Source organism: Diadema antillarum, unplaced genomic scaffold, assembly GCF_040938485.1.
Source record: "Diadema antillarum isolate AM-2024a unplaced genomic scaffold, OU_Dant_1.0 scf00000109, whole genome shotgun sequence".
Lineage (NCBI taxonomy): Eukaryota > Metazoa > Echinodermata > Echinoidea > Diadematoida > Diadematidae > Diadema > Diadema antillarum.
Window position 1 is genome coordinate 29,582 of NW_027270998.1, and position 19,246 is coordinate 48,827.

The 19,246-nt window shown below is 37.4% G+C and overlaps 1 protein-coding gene across 1 annotated transcript; it reads left to right on the top strand.

Moving 5' to 3' along the window:
* Positions 1 to 457: 457 nt before the first annotated feature.
* On the top strand, positions 458 to 11,585 carry LOC139719375 (ras-related protein Rab-7a-like). The gene is made up of 4 exons (XM_071630790.1): positions 458 to 525; positions 2,404 to 2,530; positions 6,248 to 6,466; positions 8,528 to 11,585. The coding sequence occupies exons 1-4, from the start codon at positions 473 to 475 to the stop codon at positions 8,744 to 8,746; spliced, it is 618 nt and encodes a 205-aa protein (XP_071486891.1). The 5' UTR covers positions 458 to 472; the 3' UTR covers positions 8,747 to 11,585.
* Positions 11,586 to 19,246: the final 7,661 nt, after the last annotated feature.

Sequence of the window (19,246 nt, forward strand, 5' to 3'; positions counted from 1 at the left end):
AAAGGTCATAGCAAAGACTCTGCACTTCTGGTATAAATATCAAGCGGGATTTGCTCGTAAGTTGCATCTTAGAATTTAGGTGCGGGTGTGAATCTGTGTCATGAATTCACGAGTGGAGCTAATCATCAACAGTTGCAGTGTGTAAGTTTTCGACCTAAATTTCAAGTTTCGCAACTGCGGATGAACATACGATGTAACTTATGTAAAGCTCAGAAGGAAGCCCAAAGCATGCAATGTCTATGCCTATAATAGTTTCACTTTGTATGTTTTTGTTGATTGACAATTATTAACCGAAATCAAGTGAGAGAGGCACAAACTCCAATGTTTGTGTGTGCAACAGCCAGAGCACAACCACCATTTATACACTCTGCATTGCTAGTGCTGTTACATCCTACAGCTATAGGTAATATTTTTTTTCTCTATGATATATGTTCTCTTTGCAGAATAACAACTTGTTTCAAATACTGCCGCCATGACTTCCAGAAAGAAGGTTCTTCTGAAGGTCATTATCCTAGGAGACAGTGGGTAAGTACGATACACACATTGATATGTTGTATGCACTTCATACATTTACATTGTAGGTTTCACTAATACTGTCTTTTATTTATATAATCTTTCAGGAAATTAGGGACACTTTGATTTTCCTGTATGTTAGTATCCCTATGTTTATTCACTTTTGGTTCAAAACTCTTTTGTACACACTTTGTAGGTTTGATTCTAAGTTGGCTTGAATGTGGGAGTGGCATTTTGATATACTTGGGTCCTGTTGCATACTTATAAATGTTGAGATCAAACATAAGTGAGAAAATAAAACATAAATCTTTCAATACTCAATTCTGATTGGCTGATATCTGATTTACAATGTGTATGTTTGATTTTCTGGCTTATGTTCTATTGCATCTTTTATGCAACAGGCCACTGGTATTTTTGTCCCTCTGACTGAAGTAAAAAGGATCTTGTGAAAGGTGTTTCAAGTCTTAATAAGAAAAGTGCCTAGCATTATCAGCTGGAGACTTGTGGTTTCTTGATATTGTTTAAAAGTCAGTTGGATGTTCGCAGTACATAAAACTGTTTGAAGTCCTCAGAGACGTGATAGTGCTTCTATCTCCCATGGAGTACAAATGAGTACTATCATGAAAGTAATAATGTATTGTGATTTGTTGTACTGTACTTAGCATTTATGCTCCACAAATGATTTAAAAGTTGAATGCATTGTGATATATATTTATTCATTTTAATTATTGCTATCGTAATTTTAGATGTTTTGATTGTTACTAGTATTATTGTTACTACATGTAATTATGTGTAATTATATGTAGCACCATCCGTCTTCAAAGTAGTGGATATTTCTACCTGCTGTGTCTATAAAAGAGTGTAGAAAGCCACGTGGGCATGGTCATGCTTTACTAGAATGAATGCATGTTCTAGACTGTAGAGACAGTGTAAGATGATTTTCTCAGATCAACATGATATGGTTAACTACCACTAATGCTTTTGATCAAGTGTATGAGCTACCGTGAACAGGAAGCACTCAGGAGGTTTTGTGATTTACTCCATTTCCGCTCACGATCAAATTACTGATATATTGAGGTGGGAAGTCTATTTGTGCAACAGATTCATGTGAGCTGTGCCATGCACCACCATCAGGTGTGTGGGTGCAGTGCTTGTTGCATAGTGGGTTTACTGGTGTGATTCAGGGGAAAGCAGCAGTTTGACAGGTTAACCCCCTCCCCCCCCCCAAAAAAAAAAAAAAAAAAAAAAGAGAAATGATAAGTATTAATAGAAAAAAAAAAACTCATTTTCACAGTGTGTTCCCAGCAGTCACATGTGACACACACACACACACACACACACACACACACACACAATTTGTTCATAACATGTACAAAGGTTGCCGTGGGCAATCCCTTAGAATCTGAGACTGGTAGCAAAAAAGGCAATACAGTTGAAATTCACTCTCAATGTTCACAAAATTTGTGGTTGGGGTATTTATATCTCTATCTGATAGACATCGTAGACCCGAACTACATGTAGTGTGGCTTGCTTTGCAACATTGTACATGTATGTACATGTACATTGTAAATGTTCATAAGATGTCACATTTTGGCTGATATACTGACATGCAATCAATTTTTAATTTTCATTTTTCATTAGGACTTCATTTCAAATCGTGACCCCACATTCTGGTTCAATTTAGAACAAGAAGTAAATTGTACTGGCTTTGTGCAAATGGAATTATAAATAACCTTTAAAATAGAAATCAGTCCTGAGTGAGTATGCAGTGAAGATGTGTGGTTTTTTTTTGTGCTCATGAAGGCCATGTTACATAGATGTATCTTCTACAATTTGTATGTTTTGTTTCCTTCTACCCCTTTTCTCTTGCCTTTTGTCCTTTCCATCCAGAGTTGGTAAGACCTCGCTCATGAACCAATATGTCAACAAGAAGTTCAGCAATCAGTACAAGGCTACCATTGGCGCAGATTTCCTCACAAAAGAAGTCATGGTAGACGACAGATTTGTGACAATGCAGGTCAGTATGGATATACTACAGTTGTATCCATGTGTCAAAATTTGTGTCATATTCATAAATTATGCTTTATGTTGAATCAAATGTGTATTCCATTTACACTGTAGTGCCAAAACAAGTAGGTCAGGATTCTTTCTGTATCGCCAACATGCGTACCCTACCAAAATTTTCAGTTGTGTTTTGTTGTCATGTTGAGTTCAGTCCAGATTGCTAATGTTTGCAGTGCTTGCTTATTGAATAGATTATGCCTGTCCGTAATACAGCAACTCATTAGTACTACATTGTAGAGCATCACCCAATATTTCCACTTCTGGGTCGACGGAAAGCTGTTTATCCAACAACTCTCAGTTGGAGGCACATCAGTAGTGAACCTATCAAGTCTTGAACCCTCTTCCAAAACCACTTATCTTCATGGTGTGGAAAATGGATCATACCAGATGGCCTTTGCTGTTCAAGATGCTGTATTAAAGCAGTGTATGGCACAGACTTTCTCTGTACCAGTAGTACATTGATTGTAATGTGGAAGTGAAAGTGTAAATCTTACACAGTTTACTTTAATTTGCTTCAAACACTGGACAAGGCAAGCATCAAAGCAATGAGTAAATGGGAACGTCTGGATGAGTGATCCATGAAGGATATGTACAGTAGTCCCATGATATGTCCATATGTATGTGTGTTCATGTGCATTTTAATGGATACATGTAGGTTGTGACGAGGAAAGTCTAATTGGAAATTTGGGCCAGATTTATAAAGGGTTACTGTCCATAGTAAATGCTATAAGTATCCGTTTCTGCAATCCAACCTTCAATTATCTGCTGGTCAATGGTTGTAGCTAATGAAAACATAAGTGTATATTTATGCATGTACTTTTTGTGGATGATTTTCTTGGGAATCTCTAGGTCTTGGGTCAAAGGTCAAGGATTTGAGACTGGGTTGAAATACATGTGTTTTAATTGTAAAATGAACAACTTCAGCTATTGAGCTGCATGTTGTTTTTTATTGTCAATAAACCTACATTGAATTGAATTGAATTGAATTGAATTGAAATTTAGAATTTGGGTAGTGGTGTATCGTGGATAGAATGTTTGTGACTCTGCAGCACAAACCAATAAAAAGTCGCCACACATGTATTTTTAGTAAAGTGCAGATTCTGAAAGAGCCGAATCTACAATTGTATTAGCAAAGCTTTAAAATGATGTCTAACTGAATTCAAATGGACTCTCCTAGCCTATATGAATTAGGAAAGAAAGCATGCACTCTGTAAAAGTGTGAACTGAGAAAATGAGAAAAGAGGCTCTGAAGTACGTACAGGGTATTAAAGCGCTTAATCTTTACAAAGTCGTGCTGGCTGTGCTATGAATGAGACAAAAACAGGATGTAAACCACCATAGCAACAGGAATGAAGGGCTTATTAGTTTAAGGTGAAATTTAGCATGCTCCATTAACACATATTCTGTCAGTGATTAATGTCAACTTTCAAAGCAGTAGCATGATCCTTTCAAAAGTTATTGGACTTGAAAGTGAAGAGCATGTGAAGAATTTTAAAGAGATGAAAGGGAGCCCCTAAGACATACCTAATCACAATATTCTACCAAAAAAAAAAAAACAGTTGTAGAAAAACTGCTGAAAGCACATCTTCCCATTCGTTTCATGATCCTAATCAAAACCTAAGAGTAATGTATAAGAAGAATAGCTCTGTCAGAAAATATGAAAAACTCAAGATTGACTTGCATGAACCATTTCACCTTTTTGAATCCTTGCGTATAATCAGGTGGTTTGACTTTTTCTTGGTTTTGTGATGCACAGTCATATTTTTTTACATTGTATTAATCCTAACTACAATGTACTCTGTATGCTGGGCTATTTAGATGTAAAATAATGGGGAAGGGGTGGGGGTGGCTCCCAGTCCCCCCCCCCCCCATCCCCATGTGGATCTCAGCAGCATGATGACACATTTACTGCAACTTATCTACAAAACTGTAAAGTGGATTTTTCAAAAAAATGATTGCTTAAATGTTGATTTATGCTAATTTATGCATAATGTACACAAAAATAGACCATTTTCCAAGAGACACTTGAAATTCTAAAAAGCATATTTTTTGGTAAATTACATATTTTATATTCTCTCTAGTGTACTTAGCAAACGGAAGTGAAAGAAATTGTGCTGCTAAAAATTTTTGATAATTTTTTTTTCAATTTGTTCTGTAGTTATTTTTGAACTCCTTTTTATGCCTCCGCTACGAAGTGGTGCCGGAGGCATTATGTTTTCGGGTTGTCCGTCCGTCCGTCCGTCCGTCCGTCCGTCCGTCCGTCCGTCCTTCCGTCCGTCCGTCCTTCCGTCCGTCCGTCCGTCCTTCCGTCCGTCCGTCCGTCCGTCTTTCCGTCCGTCCGTAATGAATTTTGTGGACAAGGTAACTATCAAAACCAGTTGAGGTATCCTAATGAAACTTGGCATGTATGTGTATTAGGGGGTGAAGTTGTGCCTATCAACTTTTGGGTGCACGTGCTCAAGGTCAAAGGTCAAAAGGTCAAGGTCAAATACATAAAATTTCACTATTTCCACCATATCTATGCAATGCCTGAAGATATTTTCTTGAAACTTAGTGTATACATGTATTACCTAATTTAGATTCTCTGGCGAAAGTTTGGGTCATGAAGTCAAAGGTCAAAGGTCAAAAGGTCGAGTAAAACTATTAAAACGTCTTTTTTTTTCTCTGTAAATTGGAAAATTGTTCAAGGTATCTTCATGGAACATAGTATATACATGTACTGACTGGCAGTGATTATCTAGAGAATGTAGGGTTCATGGGGTCAAAGGTCAGGGGTCAAAGGTCAAGTGCAACACTTCAAAAATTTTACTATTTCCCTCATGTTCATGCAATGCCAGCAGGATTATTATTTTTTTTTTTACACTTGGTGTATGCATGTGTAACCTAATAGAAATTCTCTGGAGAGTTGCACTTTTTCTCCATACCGGTACCATGAAAATTACTCAATGCATAAATGTATGAATGGGTCAAAGTCAAGTTAAAGTCCTTAAATCCCCAAATACATGCTCTCCTATTCATCCAATTAAACCAAGGTCAAGGAAGGTGAACATTCAACACATTTGTGACAAACTTGTCATTTCAATATTTTGCCAGTTTTGTGAAAATGTAATCACACATTGTCCACATGTACTATCTAGACCTATTAGGAGAATCATGCATTATGGCGGAAGCATACCAGTCGCCATAGCGACATTTGTAGTTTTAATTGTTTTTCAGTGAAATTTGTTGGCAATGCTGTTCAGTTCATGACAAAAATGCTATCAATTGATTTTGATCAATAAAAGAAAATAATTGTGCTTTTATGAGCTTTGACTGAAAATATGATTTGTCTTGAAATTTTACAGGAATTCACATTTTTGAGCAAGTTTTGGTCTAACCTGCATGTACACATTTTTGCTTGACTTTGGAACTGTACTCAGGGGCATTGCAAATTTAGTATTAAAACATGCAGGAGAATCAAAATAAATACGTTGGCGACACAATGTCGTCACGCTAAATGTCGGGGGAGGGGGGTCCCCACCCATCCTCTCCATTTATAGGGAGTGTTTGCTTTGATAGATATCAAGGGAACATGAAGTTTGTTTTTATATGTATACATGTTTTAGTTATCTACCATATGTAAAAGATTGTCACTTTAATGTTTTGTTTTGTTTTTTTTTTTCTTTGCCAGATATGGGATACAGCTGGCCAGGAACGATTCCAGAGTTTGGGCGTAGCCTTCTACCGGGGTGCAGACTGCTGTGTATTGGTCTTTGACGTCACATCGCCAAACTCTTTCAAATCACTTGACAGCTGGAGGGACGAGTTCCTCATTCAGGCCAGCCCCAGAGACCCAGAACATTTTCCCTTCGTCGTACTAGGAAACAAGATTGATCTCGACAATAGAATTGTGAGTGACTTATCAGAAACGTTGAAATCAGACACTGTATTCCTGCACTTGTTGTTCTGTCTGGCTGTCAAACTCTGATTTTTATACTAAGTATCTCTATGACTCGGTTGAGGATGAAGTGCTTGCATAGACCCTATACTTCAGTGCCTCTTTTCTCAGTTTTTTTTTTTCTTCTGTTTTTACATGCTTTTCCAGAATGTGTGCATTCTTTCTAGTATTTACAGTTTGTAAATGGCTTAGGAGATTCCATTTGACTCGAATTATATATCATTTTATATAGCACCTAGATATATCCTTGTCACATGATTACTGGTAGTTGTTTGCTATTGATCATTCTTTCCATGTTACTACAGTGCACTCCCGTTATAACGAACACGGTTATAACGAAATTTCATTATAACGAAGTAAATCTTCTGGTCCCAAAATTATCACCATTAAAGTCTTATGGTAAAAAATTCGCTTATAACGAACACGGTTATAACGAAATTTCCGTTATAACGAAGTCTTTTCCGAGCGCCACAGACAATGAAAAACAAAAGAAATGTGCTCTGTTACAACGAAATGCGAATTGCTTTCGAAAACACCTAGCGGAACAAGTATTTATAGCGTCTCTGCATGGGTGAACGCTTCACACCACTGTGTGTTCGCTCTTTGTGTCACGCACAGTTTCTGAGAGGAACTTGAGTTTATTATTGTGATACAGTTATCCCATCACATTTCACATAGCTTTCCAGTGTATGATGAGAATTCAGTAAACAGAATATGATATACATGTTGTATATACGTGGTGTCCTTGTTTTCGTTATATATTGTATTTGTTCGGTTATAACGAAATTTCGTTATAACGAAAGAAAACTGCCGGTCCCGAGCATTTCGTTATAACGGGAGTGCACTGTATTACGTCATCATTTGTGCAATTGTGGCTCCATTTACCGTGCAATCTTGAATCCATACGATTTGCTCCATTGCATGCATGTCAAGAGTCCGGCACACTACGCATGTAAACACTTGCGTTTGCAGTGTGTATGCGACCGTGTGCTAGCATAAAGCGTTCAGTGAGCACTCCTACGATCTCAGATCCCGCACATTCTCTCTTGTCTCTAAATTTATAAAATGTCAAATGACAAGGATCTAGTTTAGGTGTTATATTAAACAAATAATAGATTTTTCATTTGTACAAGGGACAGAATATTTCATTCAGTGAAAGATGAAATCTTTGATCCATTCAATGAGGCGCAGCTGAAATGATCCAGATCCATTGCACTCATAAGTGTGTGAGTGCAATATGTGTGTGTGTGTGTGTGTGTGTGTGTGTGTAAATGTATTGACACAAATATTTGGTGCAATTTCAGTGGTCAGGGTCAATGAACTTCATCTAAATGGAAATTTAGGCCAAACTTGTAGCAGAATAACTACAGTGCTGCTGATTGGGTGCTAAGAAGGAGGCATCTGAGAGTTTGGCCACTCTGCTTGCAATGAAAAGGGCTGTGGTTCGAGCCCTTTCTAAGCACTTTGTCTTTCAGCAAGTCAACACCCATCACATCCCACTCCTTCAACCTACATGTAAAACATGAGAAAGCTGAGAAGTAAGAACCTGAATGGTGTTTACCATATGGATTTAGCATGTGTGTGTCGTAAAATTGGAGCCCGGTTTGAAAGCTGACTATTTTGCCCCTGCGACAATTACTCTGGTCTTATTTTCTCCAAGGGCATTGTATTTAGTTTTGATAGGGGTTTATGTTTAATTTGTTGTGAGGATTAGGATTAGGGTGAGGGTTATGTGTGTGGGTAGAATTTATGTGTGACTTAGCATGCAGATATTTTGTGGGAGCATTTGTTGCAGGAGCAAATGTCATGGAACCGCTTTGTGTAGCCTTCAAAGAGTGGAGTACAAAGTAAGTGTATTTTAGATGCTGGTTTGATTCCAGTGATGGGAGCAAGAAGTTCTGGTTTAATGCTTTTGAGTGCCAAGGTGTGGTAAGCACTCACTGCAAAAGAACGATTGCAGCAATTGAGTAATGAAATATGCGTTCTGTTCCCCATTTTGTCATACAAACACAGGTGTCTCCAAAGAGATCCCAGAGCTGGTGTGACAGTAAGAACAGCATCCCATATTTTGAGACAAGTGCAAAAGAGAGCATCAATGTGGAACAGGCCTTCCAGACAATAGCCAAGAACGCCCTCGCACAAGAACCAGACGACACGACGTACCAAGATTTCCCTACTCAGATCAAGGTTGACAATGACAGCAGGCCCAGATCAGAAGGATGTTCATGCTAAGAAAAGGCTTTAGCTGTCTCATTCTCTTAAACCCTCCTCTTATATGTTCTTTTTTCAACCCCTTTCTCTCTCTCTCTTTCTGACTATCTCATTTTCTCTCATTCTGGCACCCTCTGTTTTTTTTTTATTTCCTGTCTTTTTTATTTCAATTTTATTGCTTTATTGGATGTCAGATATTTCTATCCTTTGCTTCGGATATTTTTTTCTTGATTTATTTAAGCTGTATAAAATTGGCTTTTCCACTATAAACATTTGAGGTGACACTGTAATGTCATCTCTGTTTAAACATGTGCATACGTAAATATTTTGATGTAATTCTCATGGAGGAAACTACCAGATGCCAGAATCATATGCCTTTTTTTTTCTTTAAATTTCAGAAAGATGCACTGGAAATGTAGATTAAGAATCAAGCATTGTTTTGGGGGCCGTATGTAGTGAAAATACATGTAAATTAGAGTTCTGTTCATACCTATTAACTGACAATCCCTTGTTCCAAGATTTAATAGTGAGAGACATAGACTCATCTGATTTTCATATTTATAAAGATTTCCTGCTACTCACAGAATATATGTTTTTTCTTGCTTCTTCCCCCTTCTTTTTCGTCATTGTTAGGGGAAGGGTGTTTATCATCTGGGTAGTTGTCAACATTTAATTGTACTCTTGCATGTCCGATATTCATTTATGCTAGTCTTGTAGTTCTGGTGTTCCATGTAAGAGGTCATTGTTGACTCTTTCATTTCCTCTGAGTCAAATTATAACAAGATGGGACACTTACAAAGACCAACTACCATTTTTTTTGGAAATGAAGAAAAAAAAAATCATGGTTATGTGTTATATTGTAATTATTTAGTTGTACAAAGCACTTTTGAGGTCGTGTACATTGGAAAAAAAAATATTTGTTTAAAGACTGCAGAAGTAATGATTTATATCAAGTATCGTCAGTTGGTACTTCACATTCAAAATGAGAAGACAGAATCTTATGTCTTGTGTAAAATGTATATCGTTATTAGATAATGTAACATCTGATGTATGCTGTCCGAAGAGTTTTTACTATTGCGGGAAACACTTTAGATTAAGTTGTAGATAACTTTGTTATGAATCTCTTGTTATGCATACCTTGTGTCTATGAGGAGATAAATGTATGGAATATTGAAGGAAAGGAAAGACAACAATTTTGTTTGCATGGAAAACAAAAATGCTTTGCCACATGCAGGAATTGTTTTCCCAGTTGAAACAAAGTCATAAATCTGCTGACTTTATGAGATGAATGATGTTAAAAGGCAATGAGCCATAACTGACACATTTTAGCCAACTCTGGTAAGAAGAATGCAAAAAGTTTGGGTGTGATGTGAGTTCATGTCATGCTGTTCAAACTTTGAGATGATGCTAAGGCAAAGCACATTCTTGCTTTGTTTTTGTTTGCTTTGGGACATATTTCCCCCTCTATTTTCTTCTCTTTTTTTTGGGGGGGGGGGGGGGGGGTGAGGATAAGGGAAAAGGGAAGAGGCAGAAAGCAAATGGTAGAATGTACCTTAACACAAGGCAGGTGACTGGAAGAACAAGATCTAAATACTACAAATCTTGTTTTTGTCATTCTATTCTATTTCGCAGTTTGGGTGAAAGATCTGAAAGTGAGAGTAGTCACACTGTAGATGGCAAAGATATTTCCACTTGTCATAAAGTGGGTTGATAGTGCCCTGTTTATGCCATATTGTGCAAATATGTACTTATACATGTAAACTATTTGAATTTTATCTGCTTTGATGCCTCATGGCTTGATGAATTCATCTGATCTTTAGGACCATTCTGTGCTGTTTATAACTGATTGATTGTGAAGTGTTTTGTAGGAGGACTGTCAAGCAGGGATTGAATGGTCAAGTCACATTAAAGTTGACTGATTATCATGGTTGTGTGCAGGATTTATGGAGAGCAGAATCGTGTGCACTTAATGTTGTGCATATATGAAAGTGCACATGCATCATTAACATGTGAGGAGACACCCAACATAGTTTAGTCTGAACCTCGTGGAAGAAAAATGACAGAAAAGTTATCAAGTGATCGTTCACCATGATCCAGCGTGATGAAAAGAAAAATATGTTCCTTTTTTTTTATATTGATTAAAGAAGCTACAATGTACGGTGTACAAGAATTTTCTTTTTTGGGAAAAAAAAGGTTAGCCAATATATGAGAAATCATATACATCAGGGCAACCAAAGCATTGTCATTTGAGTAGTTAAAATACAGACAGAATATGCAAACATGTATTTTCAAAAGAGCTACAAACCTATAACAATGAAATATATACACAAGGAAGGGAGGGGTAATGTCAAGACCTTGTAAATGTCGGTCTCATCGATTCTGTATTTCAGTAAGATGCGAGTGATCTGAATCTGATTTTCATTCTTGTTCGGAATAGAGTTTGAGTTCCCTCATTTGACTTAAAGCCTTCAAATATTATGTCATGAACATTCCATGTTTTAATAGGGAAGACAGATACTCCCCCAGCAGCTTTGGTAGCACTATATACCTTTACACTATATTGATGTGGTATAGGTGTTGTGTGGTACTACAATCTAGGCATACTGAAACAAATGCAGTGTAATGCACTATGAAGAAATGTATCTTTTTTAGATACCCAGTGAGAGCAAAGTTCTCAGCAAGTTCACCTTTCAGTGAGCTCTCACTAAAGGTTACACAGTGAACATTGCAATTGGAAATAAAATCAGTGACAAAATTCCCATTTATTTATTTTTTCTTCCCTGAAATTTCTTGATTGATAGTTTCTTCTAGTGTTACTTTTTTTTTTAAACAAGTTCAGTGATGTAATGGTTTGCATTAGAAAACTTCTTTTTTTTTGTGGTAAAGAATCGGATATTAGCTTATCCATTGTATTTCGTAATAATAATGTAATGCTGTATAGATATTTCTTACCTGTAGTTTAAATAAAAAGAAAGAGGACAATGTTTTTTATTTTCTTTTTCTTTTTCAGGGTCCTCATATCTATTTCTTTCAGTAGCGTTGTTCCCGTGCCCAGACTATCTCAATGCATTGTTTGGATAGCATGTGGAAAGACTTCTAATCAGCTGTAACGCTCTCGTCATGTGATGTTTAATAAACAGCAAGGTGATACGCATACAAGAGGTTAATGATGTGTATTATAACCAGCTCTGCATGGGTGTTGATGGTATGCCACTCAAATCAATCAGCATACATACGTACACTGTATTTGTACTGGGAGTGTAAGGTTATTGCAGTGGCTCTGCAAGCAATATTGTTATTATTTTCCCCAAAAAGTGACTTGTCTTGGATATAATGTCACAAGAGCTCAGAAAGAGTGACACTTTTATTGGAGCTCCTTATTGTTTTTATGCCTCCAACCTGAAGGGTGCCAGAGGCATTATGTGCTCGTCCTTCGTCTCATAGCGATTAAACAAAAAAAGAGAATAATAAATGTTGCTTGTACTTTCTTGCCTGACTGAGGTATTCTATGAGTATGGTGATGCCCTAATTAGAGTCTTGGCAAAATCCCCCAAGGTCAGATGTCAAAGTTTTTCAAACATTGATAAAATCTTCAACCACGGCTCTCCATTTGCCGTTTAATTTGGCAGAAAGGGTAGATAGTCAAGACACATCTGTACATGAGATTACAGTGGTCAGAGGTGAAGGTCGATCATATGCATTTCTTTCAAAGAATACATTTATATATAAGTTGCTGCCAATACTACAGCTAGGAATTTCCAATCAAAGTATTACAGAAGGAGGATAAAAATGAATTCATAGTTGAGTAAATAAAATTACATGACTGAAAAGTCAAAGGTCAAGGTTGAAGGTCACCAAACTTAACCTAAAATGCTGTCTTCTAGCCAATTCCACCAGGTACAATGTAAGTCCAGTGATAAGGTTCATTTGTGTAATGGATGGAAATAAAAAATGCTTTCCTTGTGCAGATAGGGTTAAAGGTCACTCCTCGGTCTTGGGTAAAGATCAATTGTTGGGTCTGTGGTCAAGATCAGTGAGATTCATCCATATCCTCATAACAGATACAATGATTGCATTATAATGCAAGACATTCAAGTGGACTGTTTGCTGCTGTCCAAGTGATGTATTGTTAAGTGAAGAAAAGGACGGGGGTTGGGGTTAGCTTGGGTGAGCAGCGTATTGTCAGCACATTGGTCAGGCCGTAAAAATGACATTTATCTTGGCATGGCATTAACAGGTGATTGCAAGCAGCGGTCAGAAAGTGGATAAAGCTACTTATATTTCCCATTGTTATTCTCTCAAACTAATAAAAACATATAAAAGGAAAGAAGAAATGATGTATGGGTGATGATGAACATGTTACTTTGTATACACAGGGATGATGTATAAATCTGGATTGAATAAAATGATGTATTAGTGAAAGATTTGTCGTTCAGTTATGTGTCCTTTGTCTGATGGTCAGAATTGTGCAATACACGTGTTTCGTCAGCAGTGCATAAGCAGCAACTTTTATAATCAGTGCCCAGTGTGAATTTTGCAGTGATTTTGTTCTTCTCTGGTACTTGCATTATACAAAGTATTGACATCTGCGTGTGTCACAATGCGTGGACTGACAGAATTTGGATTTGTGCAGTCGGCTTGAAATAGATTTACCGTTTGTTAAACTGGTGCAGCAGTATTGCAGCAGAGACAAGTTGAAAAAAAAAATACACGGTGTATTGAATAATGTATTGTACAAAATTTACATAAAAATTGCTTGTAGTGTGTGTGTGTGTATGTGTGTATTAAGAGGGCAGCCATGTTCAAGTTGGCTGTATATCTAAAACTGAGGTCAAAGAACATTATTGGCATTATGTATTTTCATGAAACAGTATACTATCTGTCACAATTATGTAAGGAAATTAGATGAATCTATGATGTCTCTTCACAACTACAAGTATCCTGGAAATTGGTTTGTTCATGAAAGTATAGTTTTTAGGTGTCGTGTATCATTAATTGTAAAATGAGCCTTTTGCAGACCCTATCACCCCCATATTTTGCACATGTTTAGTCCTTACCTATTGGTGTAGATATACATGGCGTAGTTAATGTACATGCGTCATATTATGATTATTATCATCTATTGTATTATCATTACTGTCTGTATCATCACATGATGTCTTTTGGAGATTACGAATAATTAGATTAATATCACGTCAAATTGCATCCCGGAACCTTAGACTTCTGTTCTGATACGTTTTTGATGATTTTTTTTTTCCCGTCGGGCCGAGCAATGCTGCTTTTGGGAGCGTTTGCACTCGGTCGGGTACACCCACATCGCTCAAATAACGCTGCTTCGGCATTGTTCCGAGTGCTGCCGAATACAATATCCTAACAAAGACCACTTCTGTTGTTAGATTTAAAGGTGGCGAAGTTCTCTGGACAGGTCCAGGTACTTTTTCATCTCTTCCGTACGGTAACTCTGCTTTAACAGCGACATCGACGATCGTGCACATTTGTCGAGCCTTGTCTACGACGATGATATCCGGATTTGGATGTACAAGTAATCGTCTGTTTGGACATAAACATCTCATTTTCGGAACTCTGTGGTTCATGCACATACCATTAACGACCTCACATGGTAGGCCTACCAGTATTTCATCTTTTTTTTTTTTTTTTTTTTTTTTTTTTTTTGGTGTTTTTTTTTTTTTGGTGTTTTTTTTTCTTCAGAACTTCGTTGAACGACTTGTGCCAGTCTAATTAAAAGTCAGAAATGCAGTTTGGCAAAAAAAAAAAAAAAAAAAAAAAAAAAAAAAAAAAAATGAATAGCCGCGGGTATTGAGTATGAAATCCTTTACAAACTGCATTTTGGTTGGAAGGCGAAAGCTTTTTTTTTTTTTTTTTTTTTTTTTTTTTAGTGAAGAGAACTCGTAGTCTGATTTTGCGGACCCTTGGACAGAGTTTGAGCTGAAGAACCCGCCTTGAAAATTTGACGGATGATAGGATATACAGTTGTATCTCACTTATCCAGGTACATATAAATGAAGATAAAATACCTCATATCTCCCAGTTATTTTATAAATTTTTTGTTTTGAATTTTGAATTTTAACAAACGTCTCTATTAGGAAACATTTACCCGTGTTAGCCCTAAACGCTCTGTTCCCACCAAAGAGAATAGAAGCGCACGCAATATGGTACTAGTATTCCCCGCTAATGCAATGTTTACTTTGATAGGATGAGTGAGTTCACGTGGTTTACTACGTAAGATACTATGCGCCATATCGGAAGCATTACGATGGCACGTAGGCCTAAACACTGTCTCATAATGGCAATTATTTTACTGGAGGAACAGTGGACCAGAAGACGCCATTTCTCACTACTTCTGTTGGAACTTTGGCTCATAACCCAGTGCAAACTGGTTCAGTCTATCGGCAACGGTTACTGAAGCGGGTGAATGCAGGTAATCATTCCGAAGGATTGGCTTCACATTCGTCATATCTTTTTTTCTCTCTCAGCGAACTGTAAAATCACGCCATGGGCTTATGCCATATCAAAGTTACATCTAGCGTAGTCACATTATTGCTTCAGGGAGTGGTGACAATGATGTACCTCTAAGAACACTCGGAATGCAAATGGACTGACAGTTGCATCAAACAAGGGTTACATGCTTCGAATGTCAAACACGGGGCGTTCCATTTCCTCATGTTCTCTATGGTATGTTCCAGCCACTGGCAAGCTGAATAAAATTGTCCATACAGGTGAGTGATGAAATTCGAAAGAGACATTTTCTTTGTGTGAATTCACTCAACTCGCTTTGAATAGCAAGTTGGTAGTCTGATATACAGGCATAGGCCTAATTGTGATATAGTCCCATATGATAATAGAAGTATTGGAACAAGTTCACTCAGTTGACAGCAGGTTCATCCGTCAACCGAGTGAACTTGTTCCAATTCTTCTGTCTAAAGCTCTTCCTTTGAGGACATCGAGCACTCTTCATAGAAGGATAGAATCACCAAGTGTATATATATTTATATATATTTATATGTATATGGGTGAGAATTTTGAACGATGTACAATTGCCAATTTTCGTACCTTATGACATTCTTTCCCTTAGAACACGCCAGGATGATCTAAGAAACCAGATTTTTTCATGTCATCTCAAAGATTGGTAAATTTCCTTTCAGGAAATATATGGTTTGGTTGACTTTTGCCTGATATTTTTCATTTCACAAGGACTTAAAGCGTAAAAATACGGTAAAAACGCTATTTTCACAAAATTTTTTGTTTTTCAAACTAATGATGTGCATTTTTAATGGTACGTGGCATCTAATATCTGACCATGTTCTGGATCTGACTTATCATGGGTATGTACCACAAAATTATAAGAACTTTATGAGCACGTATAAAATTACAGAGAACAATTAAAATATCAAAGTCCTAAACACACGAACGTCCGTGATGCTTTTATTTCTATCGCTGCTGCAAATTCTACATTCTTGTCCCAACTGTAACGTATACGAAAATTTGGTGTTCCACCTAATGAACATATCCTGCAAAAATTGTACGTCTGCTGGCTGTACATGGGACGTAATATTCTTTTATGCAAAATTATACTGAGTTTTCGTCACGGACGTGCCTCCGCTATTTTCTAATAAAAATCGTAGCCCATGAAACGTTATTGGCGATATTGTTCTGAGTCGTAATCAACTAAGATCTAGCAACACGATAATATGTTTGTTTTGAGTTTCTGTCCATCCTTTGTCAAATAGGAACCGAAATTATATTTTTAGACGAACCTCCAAGAAAAAAAGAACGTCCGTGATGATTAAAACGTTTTCGAGTGGTACACCATCTTGCTTTGATGGCGAAGGTGCATTTTACCTTTGGCTCTCTAGCCGAGGAGCTGCATGCCATTTTTGGAGCGGACTGAGGTTCGTCCGCAGTTTTTGGACCATGCAATTCACCAAAAACCAAGCAAATAATTAATATTTTCTCTGACAATTCACCTCCTGATCCCCCTCTGAGCAATACATATGTTGTAAGGATGTCAAATTTCTTATAATTTGCATTGACAATACATTTTCAAATTTTTGAAAGAGTTAGGAAGGCTAGGTACTCTCTGCCGATTAGTTATCCGTCCTGGAACATGACCCTAGTAGTAGAACGAACGTCCGTGATAATTCCAGAGAACGTCCGTGACGTATGCAATCCCTCCGATAGGGATAACTTGTCCCGAAAGTGTCCTGTATTCTTTAAAAATTTTGGCTCGAATAGCGACAAATAAAGTTTTACAAAGTAGAAAATGAGTTTAGAGCAGTAGTTTCAGAATTGTTAAGGCGTTATGTGATCATGATGAACAAACAATTGAAAATTTACTCACAATTTTACGCTTGTTTTCACTTTAATTATACAAAAAACAGCTAAATGCTTAAAACAAAGTTATAGGAAATAGAATTTTGCGTAATCTGTAATTTCTGTGCGTTTAAATTTCTTTCTAATGAGGTTCGGGAGACAATTTGTACTGTTACAGGTTCTGAAAGTTTCGCTCACGGACGTTCTGTCCGAGAAAGGAAATTTCTGACAATTACAAATATATCACTGCACATAAGATTAATATTACTTGAAAATATTACCAAATCACCGAGCCGCTCATACCCGAAAGTGAATAGCGTTCAGCACTCAATTTACCTGTAATAACAAACGGAAAACGTTTTTTCACGGATGTTCGTTGGTTGAATAAGTCAGTGGATTACATAGTAGGAGAAAGAGGATCAGTGCCACTTTTTAGTGACAGGTGCTCTAAGTGTTTATCTTTTGAGTACGGTAGCTGCCGTCTCAAACAGAACACATCCAATTTTGGTCTCCATAACGGACGTTCGCTGTAATTGTCATGATATTAAATGCCTTAATTCATTCTTATTTTTCTCTTCATGACGATTTTTCTCTCATTCCCTCAATAGCCTGATCATGCTGCGACCAAACTGAAAACAAAAACAAAACAGAACAAACCAAAACAAATCCGAAAAGTGCAGCAATCACATTCAGGATAATGACGGAAGAAGTCTGTAATGAGCATGTGTTGAATAAGAAACGGAAAAGTTTCAAAAGGACGTGGAAGCTGTTAGTTTTCACCTTCTTCACCCACTTTCACTCTGTAGGCTACTCAACAGATGATAATAAATCAAGTTCTGTAATTTCAAGTTCTTTAAACAGAGGCTTTATTCTCAGGCAAACTTCTCTCAGCTCATGGCTGTGCTGCTAACAACTGTGTGCCGTAGATGGCGCTATCACATCTTGTAACACCTTTCCTTTTTTGAACAGACAAGAACATCGTTCTATAACTATTATGACAAATTAAAAAAATTGCTTTAAACCACTTGCAATTCCAAAGAAACATTAGATGTCAAAGTATATCTGTATAGTGTGAAAGCATGTAAATTAGTTCTCATAAAACCGGAAGTATAGATGACAGTGGGATGGTGACTTTATAACAACCTGGTAAACTTAAACTTCAAACTTTGCTTTGTAATCATAAAGCTTCATATCTTTGAAGAATGACATCATATATCAACATGTGCAGTAGTACCTATAATTAAAATAACTGCACTGGGCACTTCTGATTACTTCCAAAAATTATAGGCAAAACTGTACTTGTCTCCAATATCATAAATTGAACATGTTTATAACTGATACTCCATAATTTCAAGTAAAATCTTGAAAACAAACTGATTTTACTTTTCACTTTTTTCTTTCCTTCTTTCTTTTGTTTATTTTTTCATTTAACTCACTTTGACCAAATATAGTCTTTGAGGTATGTTGGTGAGCGTTTGTTTCGCGAGCTTCTGCGAGTCAGGCCTGGAGCTTGTACATTTTCAGGCATGACTTGTACAACGCTTGTACTTCTCGCTCTTTCTACGCTATTCCTGTTCGCTTCACTTCGCGTTTGGACTGGCTGTGGAATTAGCGAAGATGGCACGATTTCACTTTCGCGTTTATATCGCTCCGCGGTTTTTCGAAGGTGTCTCCGGTTTCTGCGACGTCGAACGCCTTGCTCAGTTTCAACAATGTACGATCTGTGCGAAACTTGCTCAACTACCCTCGCTTTCTCCCAAGTGACATGCTTTTTCTTGGGTTGTATTCGCACATCTCCCTCCTTCAATGGTTCCAAATCTTTCGCGGTGGCATTGTAGTACTTTGCTTGCCGATTTTGGGACGCTTGTTTTCGCGTTTTCACATCCTCGACAATCTTTGGTTTGAGGAGTTTCGCGGCCATAGGAAGATTGTTTTTAGTGCGGCGTCCAAACAACCTCTGCGCAGGCGAACTGTCCATACTCGCGGTTGGGGTATTTCTCCAGATGAGTACACTGAGATAGAAATCTCCGTGGTCACGCTTTGACCGCTTCACAAGTCTTTTTGCGATTTTTACGGCAGCTTCAACTTTGCCGTTGCTTTGAGGAAATTCTGGGGAGCTCTTGGACAGTTCAAAACCATAGGATTGCGCAAAATCAGCGAATTCCTTTGAATTGAAAGGGGGTCCATTGT

What these genes read in the sequence shown, in the direction of transcription:
- LOC139719375 (XM_071630790.1), top strand. Translation starts at nt 473, where the DNA reads ATGACTTCCAGAAAGAAGGTTCTTCTGAAGGTCATTATCCTAGGAGAC. An exon ending in ATTATCCTAGGAGACAGTGG is followed by an intron (nt 526 to 2,403) that starts GTAAGTACGATA and finishes CTTTCCATCCAG; the next exon opens with AGTTGGTAAGACCTCGCTCA. An exon ending in ACAGATTTGTGACAATGCAG is followed by an intron (nt 2,531 to 6,247) that starts GTCAGTATGGAT and finishes TTTCTTTGCCAG; the next exon opens with ATATGGGATACAGCTGGCCA.